The sequence below is a fragment of the Gadus morhua genome, chromosome 1 (genome assembly GCF_902167405.1).
Source record: "Gadus morhua chromosome 1, gadMor3.0, whole genome shotgun sequence".
Lineage (NCBI taxonomy): Eukaryota > Metazoa > Chordata > Actinopteri > Gadiformes > Gadidae > Gadus > Gadus morhua.
In genome coordinates this window covers 4891778-4912959 of record NC_044048.1, presented here as the reverse complement: position 1 = coordinate 4912959, position 21182 = coordinate 4891778, and the positions used below count along the sequence as shown (strand labels likewise).

General features: G+C 47.0%; 2 protein-coding genes across 2 annotated transcripts in view; one reads left to right on the top strand and one right to left on the bottom strand.

Moving 5' to 3' along the window:
* Positions 1 to 126: 126 nt before the first annotated feature.
* On the bottom strand, positions 127 to 6676 carry si:dkey-202e22.2 (netrin-4). The gene is made up of 10 exons (XM_030361509.1): positions 5929 to 6676; positions 4883 to 5382; positions 4360 to 4680; positions 3235 to 3361; positions 2625 to 2813; positions 2128 to 2344; positions 1802 to 1932; positions 1647 to 1715; positions 948 to 1118; positions 127 to 674 (listed from the first exon to the last, which is right to left on the bottom strand). The coding sequence occupies exons 1-10, from the start codon at positions 6050 to 6052 to the stop codon at positions 538 to 540; spliced, it is 1986 nt and encodes a 661-aa protein (XP_030217369.1). The 5' UTR covers positions 6053 to 6676; the 3' UTR covers positions 127 to 537.
* A 6678-nt stretch (positions 6677 to 13354) lies between these two features.
* The window catches only part of dnah1 (dynein, axonemal, heavy chain 1), a 48392-nt gene continuing 40564 nt past the window's right edge, over positions 13355 to 21182 (top strand). The window contains exons 1-16 of the mRNA XM_030357584.1: positions 13355 to 13512; positions 13875 to 13935; positions 14013 to 14187; positions 14298 to 14460; positions 14569 to 14701; positions 14886 to 15038; positions 15505 to 15766; positions 15995 to 16152; positions 17067 to 17278; positions 17596 to 17894; positions 18623 to 18773; positions 18891 to 19084; positions 19451 to 19676; positions 20168 to 20287; positions 20370 to 20452; positions 20840 to 20981. Coding sequence (XP_030213444.1) covers positions 14051 to 14187; positions 14298 to 14460; positions 14569 to 14701; positions 14886 to 15038; positions 15505 to 15766; positions 15995 to 16152; positions 17067 to 17278; positions 17596 to 17894; positions 18623 to 18773; positions 18891 to 19084; positions 19451 to 19676; positions 20168 to 20287; positions 20370 to 20452; positions 20840 to 20981 — 2433 coding nt within the window. The 5' untranslated portion in view covers positions 13355 to 13512; positions 13875 to 13935; positions 14013 to 14050. The remainder of the gene's footprint in view (positions 13513 to 13874; positions 13936 to 14012; positions 14188 to 14297; positions 14461 to 14568; positions 14702 to 14885; positions 15039 to 15504; positions 15767 to 15994; positions 16153 to 17066; positions 17279 to 17595; positions 17895 to 18622; positions 18774 to 18890; positions 19085 to 19450; positions 19677 to 20167; positions 20288 to 20369; positions 20453 to 20839; positions 20982 to 21182) is intronic.

The window sequence follows — 21182 nt, the reverse complement described above, 5'->3', positions numbered from 1 at the left end:
TGCTGCATGCCTCAAACTCGAAGGGATCCAAGGAAATGGAAATCTGAGAAGAGTAACATTGGCATGTGTTCGTAAGAGATCCAAATAACTTACCCCCTCTCTTTGAACAAATGACCGTATTCCAAAAACATAGAAACTGTTTATTAGTTATTTTAAATCCAAATGTAACTACGTCAGAAAAGTTTTCTGCATCCACCCTTTAATATAAGAGGTTTCTGCTCGCCCTCATATAAAGCCTGCAGCAGGCAGACACCCAGCCGGCTACTGTATCACACTCCAAAGCCTGTCGGATCTCTTCCTCCCCTGCCCTGTGTTAATACCATGCTTTACTTAGAGATACATTAGGAGAGTTACACATTCTCACTGCACACAGCCTGGTACTAGGCAGGGCTTTCAGGGATACACCCAGTACTGGCAACTGAAGGTGGAAGTAGATCCAAACGAGCGCCTACTTGTTTTTGCATCCCTGTATTGTCCACTGATTCCGTATGACCACGTTGACAACCATCATCTTTGTTTATGGTTTAGGATTGTGGCTCATGGACATTCATGCCTGAGGCCCTTTGATAGGTTCAAGCCTAGTCTGGGTGTCCAGAGTGCCACCACACTCTGCAAAGTGACTAGTAATCGGCCAGTCTCGGGATCCTCTGGGCCAGCCAGAAGATAATCCATACCTGGAGAAGGGACGCAGGCATCTGTCAAAGGTACTTTTGTGATAAATACAAACAAGTAGTTGGTTCTATGTCAAATAACGTAGAACATAGCTAGAAAATGTCTACACCCAAAGAACATATGCTTTGCTTTAAAAACTCAATAGAGCGCAATATACCATAATGTTGTACATTAAAGACTGACATCACTGCCAACGTCCATTGCACAGCAGTCTCCACACACGTTGCTGTCACATGGTAGATCACGTGATCAGTTCATCGGAATAGCGTACCTACCTGGGTTGAGGATGGGACAGGTGCAGCCGCGACTGGTCCAGGTGAGAGGGTAGACACTGAGGGTCCCCAGAGACAGGGGCACCTGTCCAGAACGCAGGACCTTGCGAACCTTGACCTGCACCTCTGCATGGCTGCCCTTGTCATGGGCGGACAGCACACTGATCCTGATCACTGCAGTGAGACACACACAGTGCACAGACAACACAATACATGGGGAGTGACTTACAAGTAATTTCCCAACTCCTGTTATGTTTAGAGTTGCAAATCGCATGCATGAAAACATTACCACTCATTGAAGTTATCGATTAATCATAATTAATGAAATAGAAGACGATGTCCTTCTCAGTTTAATTTTTATTTAAACAATTCCAGTGCCATATTAGTAATGTGATATATACATTTTTGAAGCACAAACAATTTCAACCAACAGAATAACAAACAATGAGCTTCTCGCCCAAAATGGCTGCACTCCTTTAGTCCTTTGCCGGTCCTTGAGTAGTAAACGTAACAAATGTCGAAAAGGGGCACAATTACTGCCATTTCAGGAATAACAAGGAAAAGCAAAGCAAACCCAAATTCTAAGAAATTGTACATAAAAAATAGATTGTCGGCTGAGACATTTTGAATCAGTTGAACACCTAACAGCGATTAATTGACGGTTAATCATTAACATCCCTGGTTCATAGTCATGCTCCCTACCATAGTCGTGTTTGGCTTTACAGAGGTCAGACAGACTCCTCAGCTTCCTCTCCTTACAGGCACACTTTCCTGTGAAGGATCATCAGAACATTAGAACAACGAATCATAGCGGCATTATTCCCGCTCTACCAGACACGCCGGAGCACCAGGGTTACCTGTGGAGCGCAGGGCGGAGACGGCCAGGTCCTTGGGCCACACCGCCTCCCCTTCATGGGTGAACATAGGCTCCCCATCAGGGATTCTTCCCCCAATGGGTACGTGGACAATCTGATTGTCTGCGTAGCTCCTATAATATAAAAGATACATATGATCAACGGTTATTTTGTATACGTTATATCGTTAATTCTGTATTAGAATGTGTGTCGTAAGTAGATTGCTATTTTTTTTTTTTACACAAAACTATATTTGATGAACAGTACTGTTGACTTCTGTGAAAAGTGAGTAACATTAATAGCAGATCAGTAAATGCTTTTTTCTCCACCTGTCTAGGCACTGGCCGGTCTTGGGGTCGCAGGCCTGGGGGCAGACACAGGGCTGACAGCCCTTCGCACCGAGGCCCCAGTGTCCAGGCATGCACTGGCTGCATCTCACACCTCCCACCCCAGCTTTACAGGTACACTGACCACTTCTAGGGTTGCACCAGGGCCCCTCCTCTCTGTGCTGCAGCGACAGAGAGCCCAGAGGGTCACACCGGCACCCTGAGGAAGAAGGAAGGAAGACAGCTAGACTCATCTATAGCCCTCTTGCTGCTGTCAGCATGTGCAGTTACACATAATCCCCTGCAGAGGGAGCTGCTGGATAACTGATTCCCAGAGCAGTACGTTATGTCCTCCATCACAATAACTTGTAGTTTAATAGCTTGATGCTTAATGGCTTGACAACACAACATACAAAAGTCTGATCAAATCAGTCGAATCAACTCTTCTCCCTGACCGACTAAAGCAACACCACCCATCACCACGGACTGCGGTCTCATACGTATGCAGGTGTGGGGTGAGTTCAGGGGCAGGGAGGGTTGGCGGTGGTAACCGCGACGACAGCGCTGACACCGGCGCCCCACGGTGTTGTGACGGCAGTCGTCGCACACGCCCCCACTGGTGCCTTCGGAGGACAGCCACGTCCGTTGGGAGAGATGGCAGCTGTCCGCATGGCCGTGGCACTCACACTCTGAGGGGAAGAGGGAACAACAGAAGACATGAGCAATGTTATTTCTTATGGCGTCTCTTTCACATGTGTGTACTGTGATCTCGGCACTACAACAGTAAAGTCGTCAACCAACCATTACCATTTTAAGCATTGCAGGTCTCTCAGTTTGCGTATAATAGAGAGGCAGAAGGATGTAGTGGCTGGGGTGTTTGACTGCCAGCCAATAGGTTCAGCGTTTTACCCACAATGTCTACCTACAGCCCTCCTTGCAAGGCTTAAACCCACCTGTTCCTTGATGATATGGATCTGAATTCACTCTACATGTATTTAAATAAAATAATCTGCTAAATAAGATTATAGTACTAAATAGTTCAAAGACTGGACAAATAAGTCAACCAACTGCCACTTTGAGAGACAGTTGTTGTGTCTTCAAGTCACTCACTCTGACAGCCGTTGGGCGCTCCGCTGCTGCCATTGGCCGGTCTCCAAGGACGATCGTTGTAGAGCGGGGAGCACCTCTCACAGTGGTCCCCCGCGGTGTGGTGACTGCACACACACCTCCCGGCCACCTGAGGGGACACAGCCGCTGGTCACTGAGATCCTCTCACTGAGTTACAATCACAGAGGGAATAGGCAGGACGGGCCGTAAATCACTGCCAGACGGCCACTGGAAACATGCGGTAGGTCAGCGAGGTATGTAGGGTTATTATTGCACATCTCCCGTACGTTCCACAGCTGGACAAAACATCTGCACACCTGTGTTGACAATCCTGTAAGCGCTCATGTGCCAATGCAATGACATAACGACAGACACACATGCAGGCATACACACGAACGCACACATACACACACACACAAGCACACACACACGCACACACACACACACACACACACGCACACACACACACACACACACACACACACTCACACACACACACACACACACACACACACACACACACACACACACACACACACACATACACACCCGTACACACACACACACACACACACACACACACACACACACACACACACACACACACACACACACACACACTCACACACACACTCTCACACACACACACACACACACACACACAACACACACCCGTACACATACACACACACACACACACACACACACTCACACACACACTCACACAATACACTATGCACATACACACTCACAAACACACTCACACGATGCACATACACACACACATACATACCCACACATGCATACTTAGTCACATACACACACATACACACAGATGACTCACAGACACATTTACACATGCATACTCACGTACAGAGACACAAGCTTACTCTTTCTCACACACACACACACACACACACACACACACACACACACACACACACACACACACACACACACACACACACACACACACACACACACACACACACACACACACACACACACATAAACACACATACACATGCATACAGACACACTCACACAACCACAACCAGAAGCACAACACACACATTGTGAGTATTCCTCCTCTAGTCCATCACAACGACTCGTTCCTCGGTTTCTCACCCAGTTGCTGTCCCGTGGCAGGGCCTGGCTGACGTTGTGGGACACACAGTGCTCCCCGTGGCCGTGGCACAGGCAGGTTCCTCTGGCCAGCAGGGTGTAGATGGAGTAGTAGGGTGCCGAGACGGGATCCTGCGTCGCCGTGGGAACTCGGGTTGAGTTGGACGGCCTCCCCCCCTCCTCTGGGGGGTCCAGATGGGCGGGGCAGCCCTGAGCCTTGAGGAGTCTGACGCGGAGGTTGGTGACACTGAGCCGGGCGAGGGTCTCTGGGCTGTAGGGGTCGGTCGCCCTGATGCTGCTGGAGCTCAAGGTCCGCACTATCACCTGGGCACAGAGACACCGGGCACAACTCAATCCCGCTCTCTCTGCAGCCTTCCTCTGAGAATCCTTGAGCAAGAGGCCCCTACCTGCGCCTCAATGACCTGAGTCTGGATTTGGGTTCCCTTTGGATAAAGGCAACTGCTAAATTAGCAAACAGTCAACGATGGTCTTAAAGTCCTCAATGGCTCATGATGCGTCCACTCACCTCCCCGCCAGTGCAGGGTGTAGCTTTGCTGTAGCGGGAAGTACAAGGGGCGCCGGGCTCGGTGACATCGTCCAGGAGACCAAACTCCAGGCTGCAGTTGTGGGCAAACAGTTTGAGGGTCTCCCAGGTTCGTCCAAAGTCCCCCGAGCGCTCCACAGCCATGGCCCTGGGCCGCGGCGAGTGGAACCGTAGGAACACATGGGACAGACAGAAGCGGGTCTCTAGATCCAAGCGGATCTCATCCCGCTCAGTTTGGGGACGGGCTGCGCCCGATGCCCACCAGGTACCGGGGTGGGAGAAGGGGTCGTCGGTCATGTGCGCGGGGGGATGGGGGTCTTCGGGGCAGGGCCTTGGGCTCTCGAGGGCCCCTTGGTGGCGGGAGGGGCATGGCCGCAGCAGGGGGCGGGCGTCTCCGTAGCAGCCTGTGAGGGTGGTCAGAGTCCGGCCGCTGGCCAGGTTCCCGAGGGGCGGACTGCAGGCATGACCCGCACACCTGGAGGCTGAGAAGGCAGAGGGAGGGACGGATTACATTCTGGAGGAGACTGAGGGGGAACAAAGGTTTTCAAGGAGAATCCTTCAAAAGCTCAGGGTGTATTCTCGGTAGAGATGGTAGGGATACGTCTCTTGGATGTGCGCATCAGTTGTGCCACATCAAATATTTAAACCTAGAGCCTTGCTACTGTTATATGGTACGAAGTCTGGTATAACCGCCATGGGGCAAAAGCTTTACAGATGCATACAATACATGTTTAATAAAACAGATATTAAATTGCTTCCTTTAGATTATGAGTAGGCCTACTACCTTTTCCCGAAGGAAGAGCTTGACGAGTCTCTTGTTGCATCTATTTAAAACTCACAGAATGATCTCCATAAAGCTATCAGATTAACCACACGATTGACCTATTACCCGTGATAAGGTAAGATAAAGGCTAGAAGTTTAAACATTCACTACAACAAAAGAAAACATTGATAGGTAAATAAATATCCCACCATTTCAATACGATTTGATCAATATTAAACCAATATAGTAACCGAATCCACATTACCTGCCCCGGTGCGCATCAGCGCAACAGACAGCCAAACCAGAACTGCTTGCATCTGGAGTCGACTCCAAACCTCCATGCAGTGAACGCACTCTCCTCTGTTTCCTTTATTGTCTACACTTGCCATAGGAAAGGAGTGTTGACATCATGTGCCTTTATCTCCCTCACGACCAATGCATTTCCTTTAACGGGCAATTGCGCAATGTCCTCAAGACGCGCACATGCATCAGTCCACGAATAATTCTACAATTATTAACATCCAAATAGTAGAGCATCCATGTATATGCAGGCTTTGTCCTTGTTGCGACAGGTCGTGTGTCCGAGAACCTGGCAGCAGGTGGTCAGCCGCCGGGAGAGGTTGTGATGGATTCTGCGCTTTAGAATTTTTTTTCATGTCCAAATTCCAGCTGTTTGAACCGTTCACTGTTTGTTAAATAAGAAAAAAAAAAAATGAACAAAGGAGGGACAGCGCTGACCTCCGGGTCTCGCACGAGGCAGTGGACACGGGGACGCCGTGCGCATCCACAAGTCTGAACCTCCCTGTGGAAAACGAGCTGCTCTTGTCCTCCACTTGCGGTAATTCGAGTCATCCACAAGGATTCCGCTGAAGAGCGTGAGCACTCACTAAGGCGACGGGCGCGAGCAGTCAGTAAATAGGAGAGAGCAGTCAGTCAGTAGAAAACAATGAGCAGTCAGTAAGCAGAAGAGAATGAGAATGAGTAGAAGGGCGTGAGGAGTCAGTCAGTAGGAGAGCCCGAGCAGTCAGTCATTAGAAGAGCGTGAGCAGTCAGAAAGAAGAAGAGCTTGAGCAGTCAGTAGGAGAGCTTGAGCAGTCATGGAATAACCTTCCCCAACATATTAGGGTAGCAGGGCCTGTGGATGCTTTTAAATCTAGGTTGAAGTCATTTTTGTTTTCAAAACACTGGAGTGTAATCTGTTGTTGTTGTCCTAAGTCATTATTGTTCTTGTCCTAAGTCATTATTTGTTTTAAGACTTTTTGTTCATCAATGTTCTTATCAATGCATTGATGTTGTTTTTTTATCTGGAAGTGTTCTGAGACCATTTGGATGGTGCACTTAAAATAATAAATTGATTGATTGATTGATAAGTAAAAGAGCGTGAGCAGTCAGTCAGTAGGAGAGTGTGAGCAGATAGTAAGTTGAAGAGCGTGAGCAGTCAGTAAGCAGAAGCCCTTTGTTGGGGTAAGACGCTGAACGTGGTTAATGTGAACCAGCCGCGCAGTGCATACCAGTCAGACCAGGTCCCGCCGTAACCAGAGCCTCATAATAGGGGCGAGGAAAATTTGTTTATCTACTCCTGTTTTTCTACAGCAGTAATTCCATCTTGCACGTCTCTTTGAAATTAAATTAGAAGAAACGTCAGGCAGAGCTGGCATGAAAGAAAAAATACTTTCATGTTCCCGACTCCCAATGACACCAGGAGCTTTACTGCCATTCATTCACGTTCAGAATCTCCTGTCTCACCGCACGTCTCAACAGACGACTGCACTACAAAGAAATGACACACGTGTTCCTTCTAGTGATGGCATATGAAACACTTTCTATTTAATTGTCTTCCCACTAATGATATCAACATCTTCATGGAGCTGGCAGTGAACTCCCGCCCCTCCGTTAAGGTCAAGACATAAACAACAAGCCTCTCAGGTTTTATTGCACAAAGTAGCTCCAAAATTGGAATGGAGTACCAAATTGAAATGTTATATAAATCTCCTTAATGTGATGCAAATGTTTTTTGCTGAACAGCTAATCGAAAAAGTTCAGAATCAAAAGTGAAAATGGCAAAGAATGAGCTAGCGTCTCGATGCAAGATGTTAAGAACATCTTGAACGCTGCAGAGACAACAAGGCATTCTACTAAAGAGAGGTACAAAGAAAGAGTCAAGTCTTTGTATTACACTTCACCAGCTTTCGCTCCCGCAAGAGATCCCAGCTGTCTGGGACCAGAAAAACAGAACAGAGAGAAACTGTATGATTCAGAAACCCATTCTTTATAAAGAACACTTAAAGTGCATCATTCTGTAACAACTTTCTGTAACTTAAAGTGCATCATTCTGTAACAACTTTCTGTAACTTAAAGTGCATCATTCTGTAACAACTTTCGAACCAAAATTTTGTTTGAAAGCGTGACGACAAAAAATTATCTGGTTGATGTAACGATGTTGTATTGCCAAGTAGTCAGCGAGTTAAGCAAGGATACCTCATGACACCCTGAACACAACACACATACAGTATAGTTCTACCAGTATATTAAGATTAGCGAGTTAAGTAAGGATACCCCATGACACACTGAACACAATACACATACAGTATAGTTATATCAGTATGATATGTTCAGCGAGTTAGGTAAGGACACCTGATGAGACACTTTATGTCCTGACCGTCTCCCTGTGCGTGCGTACATGCTCTCAGAGATGTTGATATGTACTGATCTTCTTCCCTGTGCGTGCGTACATGCTCTCAGATGTTAATATGTACTCATCGTAGCCCCTGTGTGTGCGTACATGCTCTCAGTGATGTTAATATGTACTCATCGCGGCCCCCAGCCGCGAGGGGTCAAATACCAGGCAGACGAGGTCAGAGGGATCTCCTCCCAGACCCGTGACCCTCCCTCTAATTGCTCCTCTTTCTCTCATTTAGCGGGGCTTAGCCGCGGCGGGGTTAGGGAGGCTGTGGCTGCTCCCTCCTGGGACCCCCTCTTCCTTCCTCCCTCTCCCCCGTGGTGTTTGTTCACGGCGCTGCTCAAACATGCGTGACTTTCGAGGAACATGGGGTGTAACTTATGGCTTCTCCCTCCCCCCTTCCTCCACCTGTCTCCTAACTGATATAGTTGTGTCACCGCGTCAGCTCCAATGTTCTTACAGGAACAAAGCTCATTAAGTTGCCCTCTGGCATGACCTGACCGGCCATCCATGTGTGTCCATAGACACACGTAGACAGACGTGATCGCAGACTGGGAGACAAAACTGGGAGGCTGTGTTACCAACAAAGGTCAAGTTGGCAGTTATAATATTCTACCTCATAGGTCTAGTTCAAGGTATACATCTTTTTTTGCTGTTTGATGTACTTTTCTATTCCCTTCCTTTTTATAAGCTAGTTTTAAAGGTGATTTGGTCAAGTTAGCAGTTGACTGTAATGTTCAGAAAGGGTTTAATTTGAAGATAATCTGGTGGAGTAGTGGTGCCATATTTATAGCTGAAGCTGTTTCAAATTGTAACTGCAAATGCAGAAAAATGGCCAAAATATAAACTCTTACTGGTCTGCTATAGCATAATGAATGCATGATGTCTGCACCATTATCAAGATGCAGCTGACCACATGCTACTGATCTTACTTGTGATTATAACTACGAACAAACACATCCACACATATCTATCTTACTACTTGTACATTCTTACAATCAAATGCAACCACCTGTTTACAGATTTACTCAGCTTTCCTTTGCCCAACCAATTAAAGACAACAAGGCCATTGGTGTTTTTCTCAAACCAATTATTTAATAACAGGCAGACCTCTTTGATGATTCTTCCTCATAATTCATATCTGGACCACTGAAATGGAGAAGCCCTTTGAACGGGGCTCCATTGGTGATAAAAGAGCAGTTGAACAAGATCCCTCACGGTCGGGACAGTCGAGGGCGATAAATAAATACAACGTACGTACAAAAGAACACGCAAAATTCCACAAAAGGTAGTGCTTACCCCATCTCCCACATACACATGTTCATACATGTTGCGTGCAGAATTTAGAGCTACCAGCACCTCGTATGTGAAATATTTTACAACCCTTGTGGTTTCTGACATTTGAGTGCTGAAGTGGCTTTGGTCCCCCCCCATAAAGGTCACTGGGAGAACTGGGCAGAATGGGAGGGGAAAATAAGAGGCAGATGTTCCTACTAGGCTCATGTCTGGACACTTTTATGCTTTAGGGTCCTTTCCCGATCATTAAGCCTTTGCTTAACTAGCATGCCGCAGGTCTACCTGTGGTTCAACCCTTCCCAAATGGACACCTTGATATCCGTCCAGGTCACCACCAACGGCCCAAAGCCCCAAACTATATAAAGTGTGACTCACACATGCCTGGTCTAGGTGCTGTATACACTCTCAAAAGAACCTGTTGGGGGTAATTTGCTTTTGGCTACCAAAGTAGGAGTATGTATTCCTTCTAATAATTCATCCTTATACACCAGACGCTGTACCAGCAGAGCCAGAAGGATCCCTATTACCCCGGTAACTTTTTGTGACTCTCAAAATACGCACAGCGAGACTGAGGAATAGTGTTTTCCACCAGTCAATCAGAGGCCTTTCACTTTAACCCTGGCCATATTGCACAATACAATTTGTACATCTCCCTTTTTAGTTTTATATATATTGATAATATTCTTAATTTCTGTTAAATATGTTGTATGTTGTATTTTATTTTATTTGTATTCTATTCTTTTATTTATTTTTCAAGCACAGAAATATGGAGTATGTGACACAAACATCTCACTGCGCATCCTGTATGAGTATGTGACAAAACGTTGAATCTTGAATCTTGAAATGTTATGTTATTTAAATGATAATGAAGATTTGCTGTTCATTTTGTGAATACTTCTATGTACTAGAAAAAGAAGTATACATGTGTGAAAAAGGTTTTTACATGAACTGGCAACACACCCGGCTGTCGAACACTTGTGACCGTGAAAAATGTTAACCATGTGAAAGCATTCCCGACAACATAATGGAACATCACATGTAAGACAAGGTGCACTACATATGCAGTTTGCACGTGGCTTTGTAAAAATACCTGACATTGTGGGTCAATAATGTGAGACCACTCCATCCTCCTGCTTTGCCCATCAGCGTCCCAATAAGAAGAGAGACGCCGGCGTTTGATCCTGCGGACCAAAAACATCTGGTCCTCAGTAGGAGCTATACTTAGAAACACATGCTGCTAACATTACTGTAAAATAGGAGTTAAATTCACTCAGACGTGACCCCCACACCAGCCCAACACAGTCAAAAGGAAGGGGACCAGAAGGCAGAGAATGAGAATGAATCAAACACACCGTTTGGGAGAAGGAATCGATGGGTGGCTAAGTGCACTGGGTGGGCGTGCACAGAACTAACGATGGAGTTGTTTGATGGTTGGTATTTGGCCAGCCGGTTAACTTGAGGATATAGCCGCTGTCGACCGAGTCATAAGGCAGCAGGGTGATGGGGTGAATCAAAGCTAATTACAAGCATATTAGGATTTAATTGGCTCAACCCAGCCAGCACTGCTCGCCCACATCTGTGTGATCAGGTCCCATTGTGGACGTTTCCCGGGCCAACGGCCTCAGAAACTGCCCACCAACGCCTGGTAGTCGGCTATGCCCTGACGACAGGGTGGCTGAGGAAGCTTTTCGTGATTTGTCTTGGATACCATCTTGCCCACATCTTCTCACATGACAATTAGGCACCTGATAATGATTATTACAACTGTGCGGTCCGCGAGTTGTTTGGCATTGGAAGGCAGAGACGGGGACATGATAATGTCGTCATTAGATGTGGTTTGGCTTTTGTCCCCATGGGAAGTCCTCTGTTGGCTTTGGAGCACTACAATTGCTGGCTGATGTCATGGCTTTCCATTTCAGCTCTGTGCTCACTCTGCGGCGAAAAACAGACTGAGGGTTTGGTCGGGTTATAACAGAATCACAGAATAAACCTAGAGCCTAGAGCAGCTCACCTATAGCGACCGGTCAACCATTACCAGAAGGCCTCCGGATATGTCCTTTTGAATTTTCGCTCAAAATGCAGAATGCAGAGGGATTCTCGGCATTCCTGATTTTGCATTCCTGCTTTCGCAATGAAGCACACCAGGGACCTGAGTTGAAGCTTTAATGACATGAGGCCTTGTCATCCACCATGGGAAAAAGGCCCAAACTTGGGGCCCTTGTGACCTAGGAGTGTGGGGATAGCAGGGGTTAGGGGGGTTGTCTTCTCCCTTCAGACACTTGGAGATGGGCATCAACCAGGGGTTGATGGGAAGAGAAGTTTGATGGTGGTGTGTGTTTGTGTGTGTGTGTGTGTGTGTGTGTGTGTGTGTGTGTGTGTGTGTGTGTGTGTGTGTGTGTGTGTGTGTGTGTGTGTGTGTGTGTGTGTGTGTGTGTGTGTGTGTGTGTGTTTCTGTGTGTTTTAGTCAGAACAATTACTGCCATTAGCATCAATATTCTTGGTCAGAACAGCTGGCAAGTGAGAGGCTAACCCATGTAGAGAGAAATGTCAATTATTGTTATTAGTCTGGTAACTGTACATTATTATTGACTCTTTATGTACAGATTAAATACGTTAAATCTTTCCCATCAATGTGTGGACTTTAATCAAAATTTCGCGAATTAAGTTTGTTATCATTATAATGTTTAAAGAGGTGTATACAAAGATATTAACATGAGAAGCATAACTTCATGCAGCTCTCATTTATGGATGCAGCAGTCTTTTGTGGGTACCAGAGTTCATGGTTGAGGATATATTGCTTTTGTATTTATTATGTGATAGAAACAAAAACCTTATCATACAGTTGACAGAATGAAACTATAGAAATGAAAGGGGACTATGTACAACAAAACTGAAAAATGAACCTCAAAGTAATTTTGTGCAATAATTCGTTAGACATGTTCGGAAGACATTGTGTTTGAGCTGACTATATAACGTGATCCTTCAACTGTACATGATTGATAACATCTTTCAGTTTCAGCAGAGGTCTGTCTCCATGTGTAAACCCGCCCTCTGTCGACCGGTGTAGGAACACGCGCTCTGGCGGCCGCTGTAATCCCGCAGACTGTCGTTCTCTGGCGGCTGGTTTAAACCAGCAGTTTGGCGCCCTCTGGCGGCTGGTGTAAACCCGCAGTCTGGCTCCCTCTTCAGCTGTTGTAAACCCGCTGTCTGGCGCCCTCTGGCCCACCGGTGCAGGAAGGAACCTCCCTAACAACCGTTGCCGTCTCAGCGCGTCAAACTTTTGAATTGGAAACCGAGATTTCTACACAGAAGTTAAGAGTAACCTCTTCAGGTAGCTATCATTTATAGATATTGCGTTTGTTTCCTACTTTTAAACATATTGTGGTCTTTCTGTTCGATTTAAAATACAAGAGAATAAGGCTAGTGCGCACTGTTAAAGGTATTGTTAACCTTAAATATTATCAAGTAGCCAACTGTCGTTGAACGGTAAAGTTAAACTGACGCCTCAACGCTTTCAGACAAATTGCTAGAATAGTGTCACCGCGTCCACTGTTATTGTTTGAGCTTTTATAGGTACATTATTGAAAAGAAAGCAGACTTTTCATTTTCTTTGTAAAATAACTTGTGGACGTTTTCTACGTTGACAGTATGGAAGGCAAGCACCTGCCTCATTTTGGGATCCTGGTACCGAGACCACCCCCCAGACCCCCAGAGACCCCCAGACCCCCAGAGACCCCCAGACCCCCAGAGACCCCCAGACCCCCAGAGGTTTTTCGTCATGGGACAAAACTACCACCTATCAGGAAAACCCCAGTGAATGAACCGACCGGTCTATACTCAGATTTGATCACTAAGAGAGTGTCTACAAACAAGGTACAATTTAAACACATCATACACAGCACCATGTATTAACACAAATTCACACATACATTCACACATACTTCCAAACACACATTCACGTATACACGCAGGCATCCACACACACACACACACACACACACACACACACACACACACACACACACACACACACACACACACACACACACACACACACACACACACACACACACACACACACACACAAACACACACACACACACACACACACACACACACACACACACACACACACACACACACACGCACACACACACATAATTGCTTGACAGAATGGTTGCATGCAATGCAGTAACCATTTTGCTGACCGTTCATTCATTTCTATTTCTGTTTAGTTTTCAAGCGACAGACCAGAAACCCAACGGAGCTCTCTCTGTCAGCCCAACACCCCAACAGGTCAGCTGCCACTCGCAGAATAGGTGACACGTCGTTTTAAAATGGTATTTTGTTATTTATTCTTTCCTATCTTTCAGTGAAGACCTTCCAGGTGGCGGCTGATGTGTATGAGCGGATGGAAAACCTTCCTCCGGGACCAACCACGGAGTTACCGCCCAACACTGACTTCTATGCCGGGGCGTATGCAGCCAAAGTCCAGCTGCCCTATCAGTCCATACCTGGCAAGACCCCCCGCAAGATAGAGATCGAGAGGTACGCCGTGTGGTCAGAACAACAGAAAGTCATTGGTGGAATCCACGTCACATTGTTTGGTTTTAGTTTGGCTCATGTGTCCCGTTTCTTCTGGTTTTGTTTGAACTTAGACGGAGAAAGGAGTACATGAAACTCGACATAGAAAAGCTCCTGTCGGAAAAGGGCATAGACGCTACGCACCTTATGCCTGTACCTCAAAGCAGTGGTAGTGAGGACCATGTGCCGAACCTAAATCAACCTGGCCCGCCTGCCTCTAACTATCTACCCTTGGAGGTAGGCCTTGTCTTGCTAAAACACCTCGTTTTAGATCCATCTATACAGTGTCATGGTCTAGCTGATATCAGAGACTAAGCTGTCCGTCGCCGGCTCCTCCCCCCTCAGGTGTTTGACAATGAGGAGTTTGACTGCCGTACGCCGGCTGACTGGCTGGCTCTGGGCTGTGCAGAGGCCTCTTCTGAGCGGAAGCCTGTCCCAGCTCGGGCGCTGCTGCCCACCGACGACCAGCCTCCACCAGGTACCTTCAGTGGAGCGTTTCTCGGGGCACAAACTGCCCTAAACATTCAATATATTAACATTTTGTTGCGCAGATAATGGATGGAAATGTGTGGTCTTTCATAACATTTAATTGGGTGCATGATTTTTTTTCACATAGTACATTTATTGGATATTTGTTGATCGTTTTCTTTTGTTCTCTGCAGAAGAGCCTGACAGCCCCAGCGGTCCCCACAGCTGGCAGGCGGTGGGGGTTCTGGCCTACAGCCAGGAGAAAGGCCGGTACCTGGTGCAGAAGGCAGATCAACACGGCCGATTACGGCAGCAACAGATCACCCCCTTTCTGAACGGAGGGGCCGGTAAGGGCATGTACTCTGCTGAGCAACACGTCATTCGGGGACATTTTCCTTTCATCTCTTTAAACTCCGTTTTTTTATCAACCATTATTCGTAGCTCATTTTGGACATGGTAATTTGACGCAATTTGAATGCAGTGGCAGTTCCTTTAAGGAGGATTCTGCCTGTCCACAAGGCGCCCTCCTCTTCCCACTTGGTTTTGTGGAGTTATTAGGGTAAGGGGTAGTCGGACAATGCCTTTCTGTGGAGCTCCAAGAGTCATTTTGCAGATGCTTTTTTCCAAAGCAAATTGAAACATTTAAATGCGTTCATTAAGGGGAAGGGTAAGGGCAGGGCCACTACACCACTCTGGCTTCTGCGTTGAAGCCCAGAACCTTTCCCCTGGGAGTCGAACACCTTCATCCCCAGACTATCCAATACTAGTCCCTGTTCACGTGGGTTGGACTCCTCCATCTTCTCCCCGGTCCAGGTGACGATGTCCTGCCAGGGGGTGGGTTCTGGGTGCCCCGGATCCGGCTGCTGTTCAGCGCCGAGGACCCTCGTGGGTTTGCCGAGCGCGTGCAGTGGGCCCAGCGTGCGAGGGAGAAGGCGGAGGCCATGATTCTGTACGGCCTCTCGGTGGACTGCATGCCTGTGTGGAGCGGGACGGGTGGGACGCCCTCCTTGGACGCGGCCACTCTGCAGCACATCTCGGCCGACGCCCTCTCCACGCCTGGACTCAGAGGGAGGACGTAAGCATGGCTCATGACGGCATCATGTTGTCTCCCAGGATCTGGGTCACGGTGGGGATAGGAGACAGCGGTGGAAGAGATAGAACACAAGTAGATATTGCATAGGAAACTCTTTTATCAATTATCTACTTTAATTATTTATTATTATTTACTCTTTTATCACTTTATAATAGCAAAATATCTAAAATAAAAGATATATAATGCCCATATGATGCCATGCTGTGTCAGGCTGCAGGAGTGTGTGAAGAGGCTGGAGGTGGAGATGAAGCAGGAATATGATCACACCATGAACCGCATCACCTTTGAGAAGGTGGTGAGGAGTCACCCAGAAGAGTTTCCAAACATCACGCTGCCGCAGCCACAACCCTGGCCAGTACCACGCAAAGGTGTCCATATATGTATTTTTGTGTGTGTGTGTGTTTGCACTTGCACTGGCAGCCGTTTCCCCAGAAACGTACTGTTTATTTACAAATAAATACGGCAGATTGCTGTAATCTCAAAATAAGCATGCAGCTGTAATATGTAAATGTACATTTATTTGTAAAGCACATAATAATATGACAGTAATCTACTGGCAGCAAAATGATAAGGCTTGTACTGTTGGACTCCTTAGGGCTTAGCTTTCATAGTTTGTGTAGATAGCATGATGTTCAAAGATCGTTTTCAAGCACATTAGCATTTAGCTTCTACTGGAACTAAACCAGAGATGTAGAAAGCACTTAGCCTCTAGCAATAAAACGCTGCTCGACTACGAGATCAGCCTTCTGCTTCATCAGCCAGAACAAACAACCAACACAGGGGTTATCCCATCACCCTAAGTGCCCTATTTCCCCCAACCTCACCAAGGGGAAATGTTATTTTCCCAAGATTCTTTGCAATTCGCAGTATATGGCTGTAAATGAACACATTGACCGATGAGGTGCTTGAACGATCATTGAGACTCCCACAATGCACTGTTTTTCACAGCATTCCATAATCCTAAATACAGTAGATTACTGTTAGAATTTCGCTGTCAATATACATCAAAGTCTTACAGTGTGTGTGTGTGCGTGTGTGTGAACGCATGGGAGACAATGTTTGTATTTTTGTGTGTGTGTATGTGTCTGTATGTGTGAGTGTGTGTGTGTGTGTGTGTGTGTGTTTGTATGTGTGTGTGTTTGTCTTTGTCCATGAGTTTGTTTGTGTGCGTCTTCGTGTGAGTGCATGGGAGAGCATTTGTGTGTATTTGTCTGCATGTGTTTCATGACTGTGGCAGTGAAAGGACTCTGTGTCCATGACTGATACGAAGATGTGTCCACAGGCTGTTGGTCTCTTCCTGATTATCCCTTCAAGAAGAACCGAGCTGTATTTGTCGTCAGCTGTCTGCTGACCAAACCTGAGGTGATCGGCGCTCTGTCCGAAGTATGCGCTCAGTGCAACCGCCTGGGCACCATGTGTCTCTTCCACATCACGTTCAGCAGGCCGGTGCGTCTGGAAGCCTTCGAGCTCATCCAGTCTCAGATGCGTTCACAGGTATTGCCATCAAAGCTTATTGATTGTATCAAGTAGAAGAAACCAACAAAAAAAGTGTGAAAGTGAAACTGTGATGTAGGGGCAGAAAACATTTCATAGACATCATGTTTCAGAGAATGTTTTTTGCTTGGTCAAAAACCATGTTAAGCCCATAACGGGGATATCAGAGACATGCAAAAGAGAGAATACCTCAAACTCACGCACAAAGTCATACCGCTTTTCTCTTCTGAAAGAATATCCCAAACTATCAAGAACCAAGCCGCCCCTGCTCCTCCACCCATCTCCTCCCTCCTTCCCTGCCAAACCCCTCTCCCCAGGTCTCTCTGTTCCTCCGGGAGACCTGGGTGTCCACGTTGTGTGAAAACATCAGCTCCAAGCTGCGCTCGATGGGCCCCGGCTGGTACAACCTGGAGGAGTCGTGCTGGGAGGTGTACAGGATGTCCAAGCTGTGTCGCCTGCTGTCCGTGGTGCGCTACAGGCTGCAGGACTCGCTGCGTTTCCTCGTGCAGGGCTCACTGCAGGGCCTGGCCCAGCTGGTGCTGGACAGCTGCCACTGTGTCCATGCTGCTCCTCCAGAACTGGTCTGGGGCAGCGACCTCATCACCAGCCCATACAGGTAAAGGCAAACAGCCATGGGGAGTTTAAATGGACATTTACTTTTAGGGCATTTAGCAGACGCTTTTATCCAAGGTGACTTACAATAAGTATATTTGTCAGAAGAAGGTGAAACAACAATAATCGCTGTCGGTACAAGGATGTTCGTAGACCCAAGTACCAAGCACAATCGCTAGGTTAACCCATTCCCCGTATACAACACAGATAGCTAGGGTAAGATGTTGCAAAAAAAAGTACTAAAACTAAGTACGTAATACAATAAGTTTGTACATTAAGTGGCAGGACGTACAACATACATTAAGTGGGTAGGAGGGGTGGAAGGGGGAAGCTATGCAGAGTCGAGGTGAACTCACAAACTATCAAGACTTTGTGCTTTCCCATTTAAAATGGGAAGAATAAAAGAAGGAAAATGGAATACACCAGTGCATCTGTACATACATTATTAAAGAGAGCTTCTGCATTACACATATGCAAGGAACTGACTGCAAACCTTAAACAAACACACACACACACACACACGCACGCACGCACGCACGCACGCACGCACGCACGCACGCACGCACGCACGCACGCACGCACGCACGCACGCACGCACGCACACACACACACACACACACACACACACACACACACACACACATACACACACACACACACACACACACACACACACACACACACACACACACACGGCTCCACTGCATTATGTCTGTCTGTATCTGGGTCCAGGCCCAAGAAGAATCCCCTCTTCCTGGTGGACCTGGTTTTGGATCAAACCGGAGTCCACTACAGCACTCCACTGGAGGTGTTTGGAAGCTCTGTCATCAACCTGTTTGACAAAGGCATCATGGCCACACACAATGTGCCACAGCTCGACAAGGTGAGGAGATAGAGCTATCCAGCATCCTTCTTAGTTCACAATCGGCTGCCCTTTCGTTTCTTCTCCGATGGTATCGGAGTACTTGGCATCGTAGTTACATATGCTCTTGATCTGCAGTTTGTGATGCAGCAGATGTTCTACAGTGGGGTGCCGCTGCTGGAGTCGGTTGGTTTGTGGGAACCGGCGGTGTGCGAGCTGAGAGACCAGGTCAGCGCGGCTCTGAGACAGGCCTGTGGACCCCTCAGGGCCTATGCTGCTGAATACGAGCAGTACCTGGAACTGCACAACTCAGACTTAGAAAGCCTGCTCTGGTACGCACCTCCAGAAGACGCTCCTCGTGCACACTTACTATGCACTATTAGTTTAGCATATATTCTGCTAAATCACTATAATCAATAGTGATTTTGCCCTATTTTACCCAAGGCAACAGACTCAGATACAAGTCCTAAAGAGTGTTTAAACTATTTGGTCTAGGATATCAAGGTTCTGAGTCCTGTCCCCTTCTCTTATTACACCTTTATTTATCTTACAATTGATATGTTTAATTGATATTGTTATTTATCACGTGAGAAAAGCCCTCTGTCTATGAACTGGTGAACACAGAGATGTCCAGCTAGATGGAAGTAGAACCGCTGTCAGTAGACAGCTGAACTTGTTACCGTTTGTTTGTCCACCAGGGCTCAGAAGCAGGTTGCGCAGACAGCGCAGGAGGTGAAGAAGGAGGTGCTGGAGATCCTGAAGGAGAAGAAGAGGCTGGAGTCCTCCTTGCCCTCCCTCATTGTGATCGGTCCGTTTGCAGTCAGTGTGGACAGCGTGCGCCAGGCTCTCTCTAAGAAGCGGAAGGCCCTGGCTAACGGCATGATAGACCATCTTACCTCTACGCTACGCAAGGAGGTCGACCTGGTGAGCCCAAGATAGACTCTACATAGTCACCCCCCTTACCCCCCCACAGCCGCACTTATGGTATCTTGTACGGCCTGGCATTTAATGTACACACTTTTTGTAGGTTATACGTCCTGGCAGTTAATGTACGCACTTATTGTATGTTGTACGAGCTTGCACTTAAAAACAGTACTTAGCATTGTGTAGCATCTTATCCTAGCTAGCTTTGATGTATACGGGGAATGGGTTAACCTAACAATTGTTAGTGCTTGGCACTTGGTTCTATGAACATCCTTACTGTACAGACGGCGATATATTGTTGTTTCTCTTTCTTCAGACAAATGTACGCTTTGGATATAAAACGTCTGCTAAATGCCCTCAATGTAAATGTATATGTAGGGGACTCCCGGCTGATAACTCGTTTACACATTGAGATGTTCTTTTAGGTAACCCGCATAGTTATTGATCACTGCCCCTCTCCTTGCATCATGATCTACTCTGCATGTGTCCAGGCCTGCGAGCAGTGCAAGGCCATCAGCAAGAAGCTGAATGAGAAGCCCAACACCATCGAGGAACTTACTGAACAAAGAGAGTGGATGCAGCAGATCCCTGACCTGCTCAAGAGTCACCAGGTACGGATAAGAAAGAAGATAAAAGCTTCTACACCCTTGTTCCACTCAATCACTTGTGAACGGACCCATCTGTCCATTACAGGAGGTTCTGGAGAAGGCCCTGTCGGACTACGACCTGGTGGATGAGTTCTACTGCAGTCTGTCTAAGGAGGATTTCAACGCAAAGTAAGGCCGCTGACGGCACACAGCATAGTAGGCCCTACTACTGATACTACCTTCACTTATATGTACTATTTATACACTTCAGATGTTCAGCAGACACTGACATCCAAAGTGATTTACAGGGACTTTAGATACGTGAATTGGGGAGCAGGCTTGATTTGGGAATCTTGCTCGTCTAGTCTATGTGTAGCCGGCGGGCATGGGGGATCAAACATAGTACCCTTCAGCTCGGAAATCCCTAATCACTATGCTTTCCTGCCCTATAACTGATGATATGATGTTGAGCTTTTTGTAATCGGTTGTGTCATGTGTTGACATGGGACCTGTTTAGGGAAAGGTGCACATGAAGTTGTTCGTGACGCGCTCTGACTGTGGTGGGGTTGTGTTCAGGTGGGCCGCCATCGGCTGGCCTCAGAAGATCCTGACCCAGATGGAAGAGGCGGCTGCCCAGCACCTAGAGGACGAGCAGAGCTTCCACAAGATCCAGATGGTGGACCAGAACAACTTCCAGGAGAGGCTGGACTCACTGCAGGTTGGTGTAGCAGAATACTGTGAGAGAGTCCTGGTGCTGTGGTTCCCAGGCTTGGACTTTAGGTTTGCCACTTATTGGTCATCAAGATCTTTCACAGACCACCTCATATAAATACACATGCAATGGCCGGTTAGTATTGCGAGAAAGACATGGCCAGTGGGAACCAGTGGAAAGATAAAATCAGTAATCCCTGTTACTGTG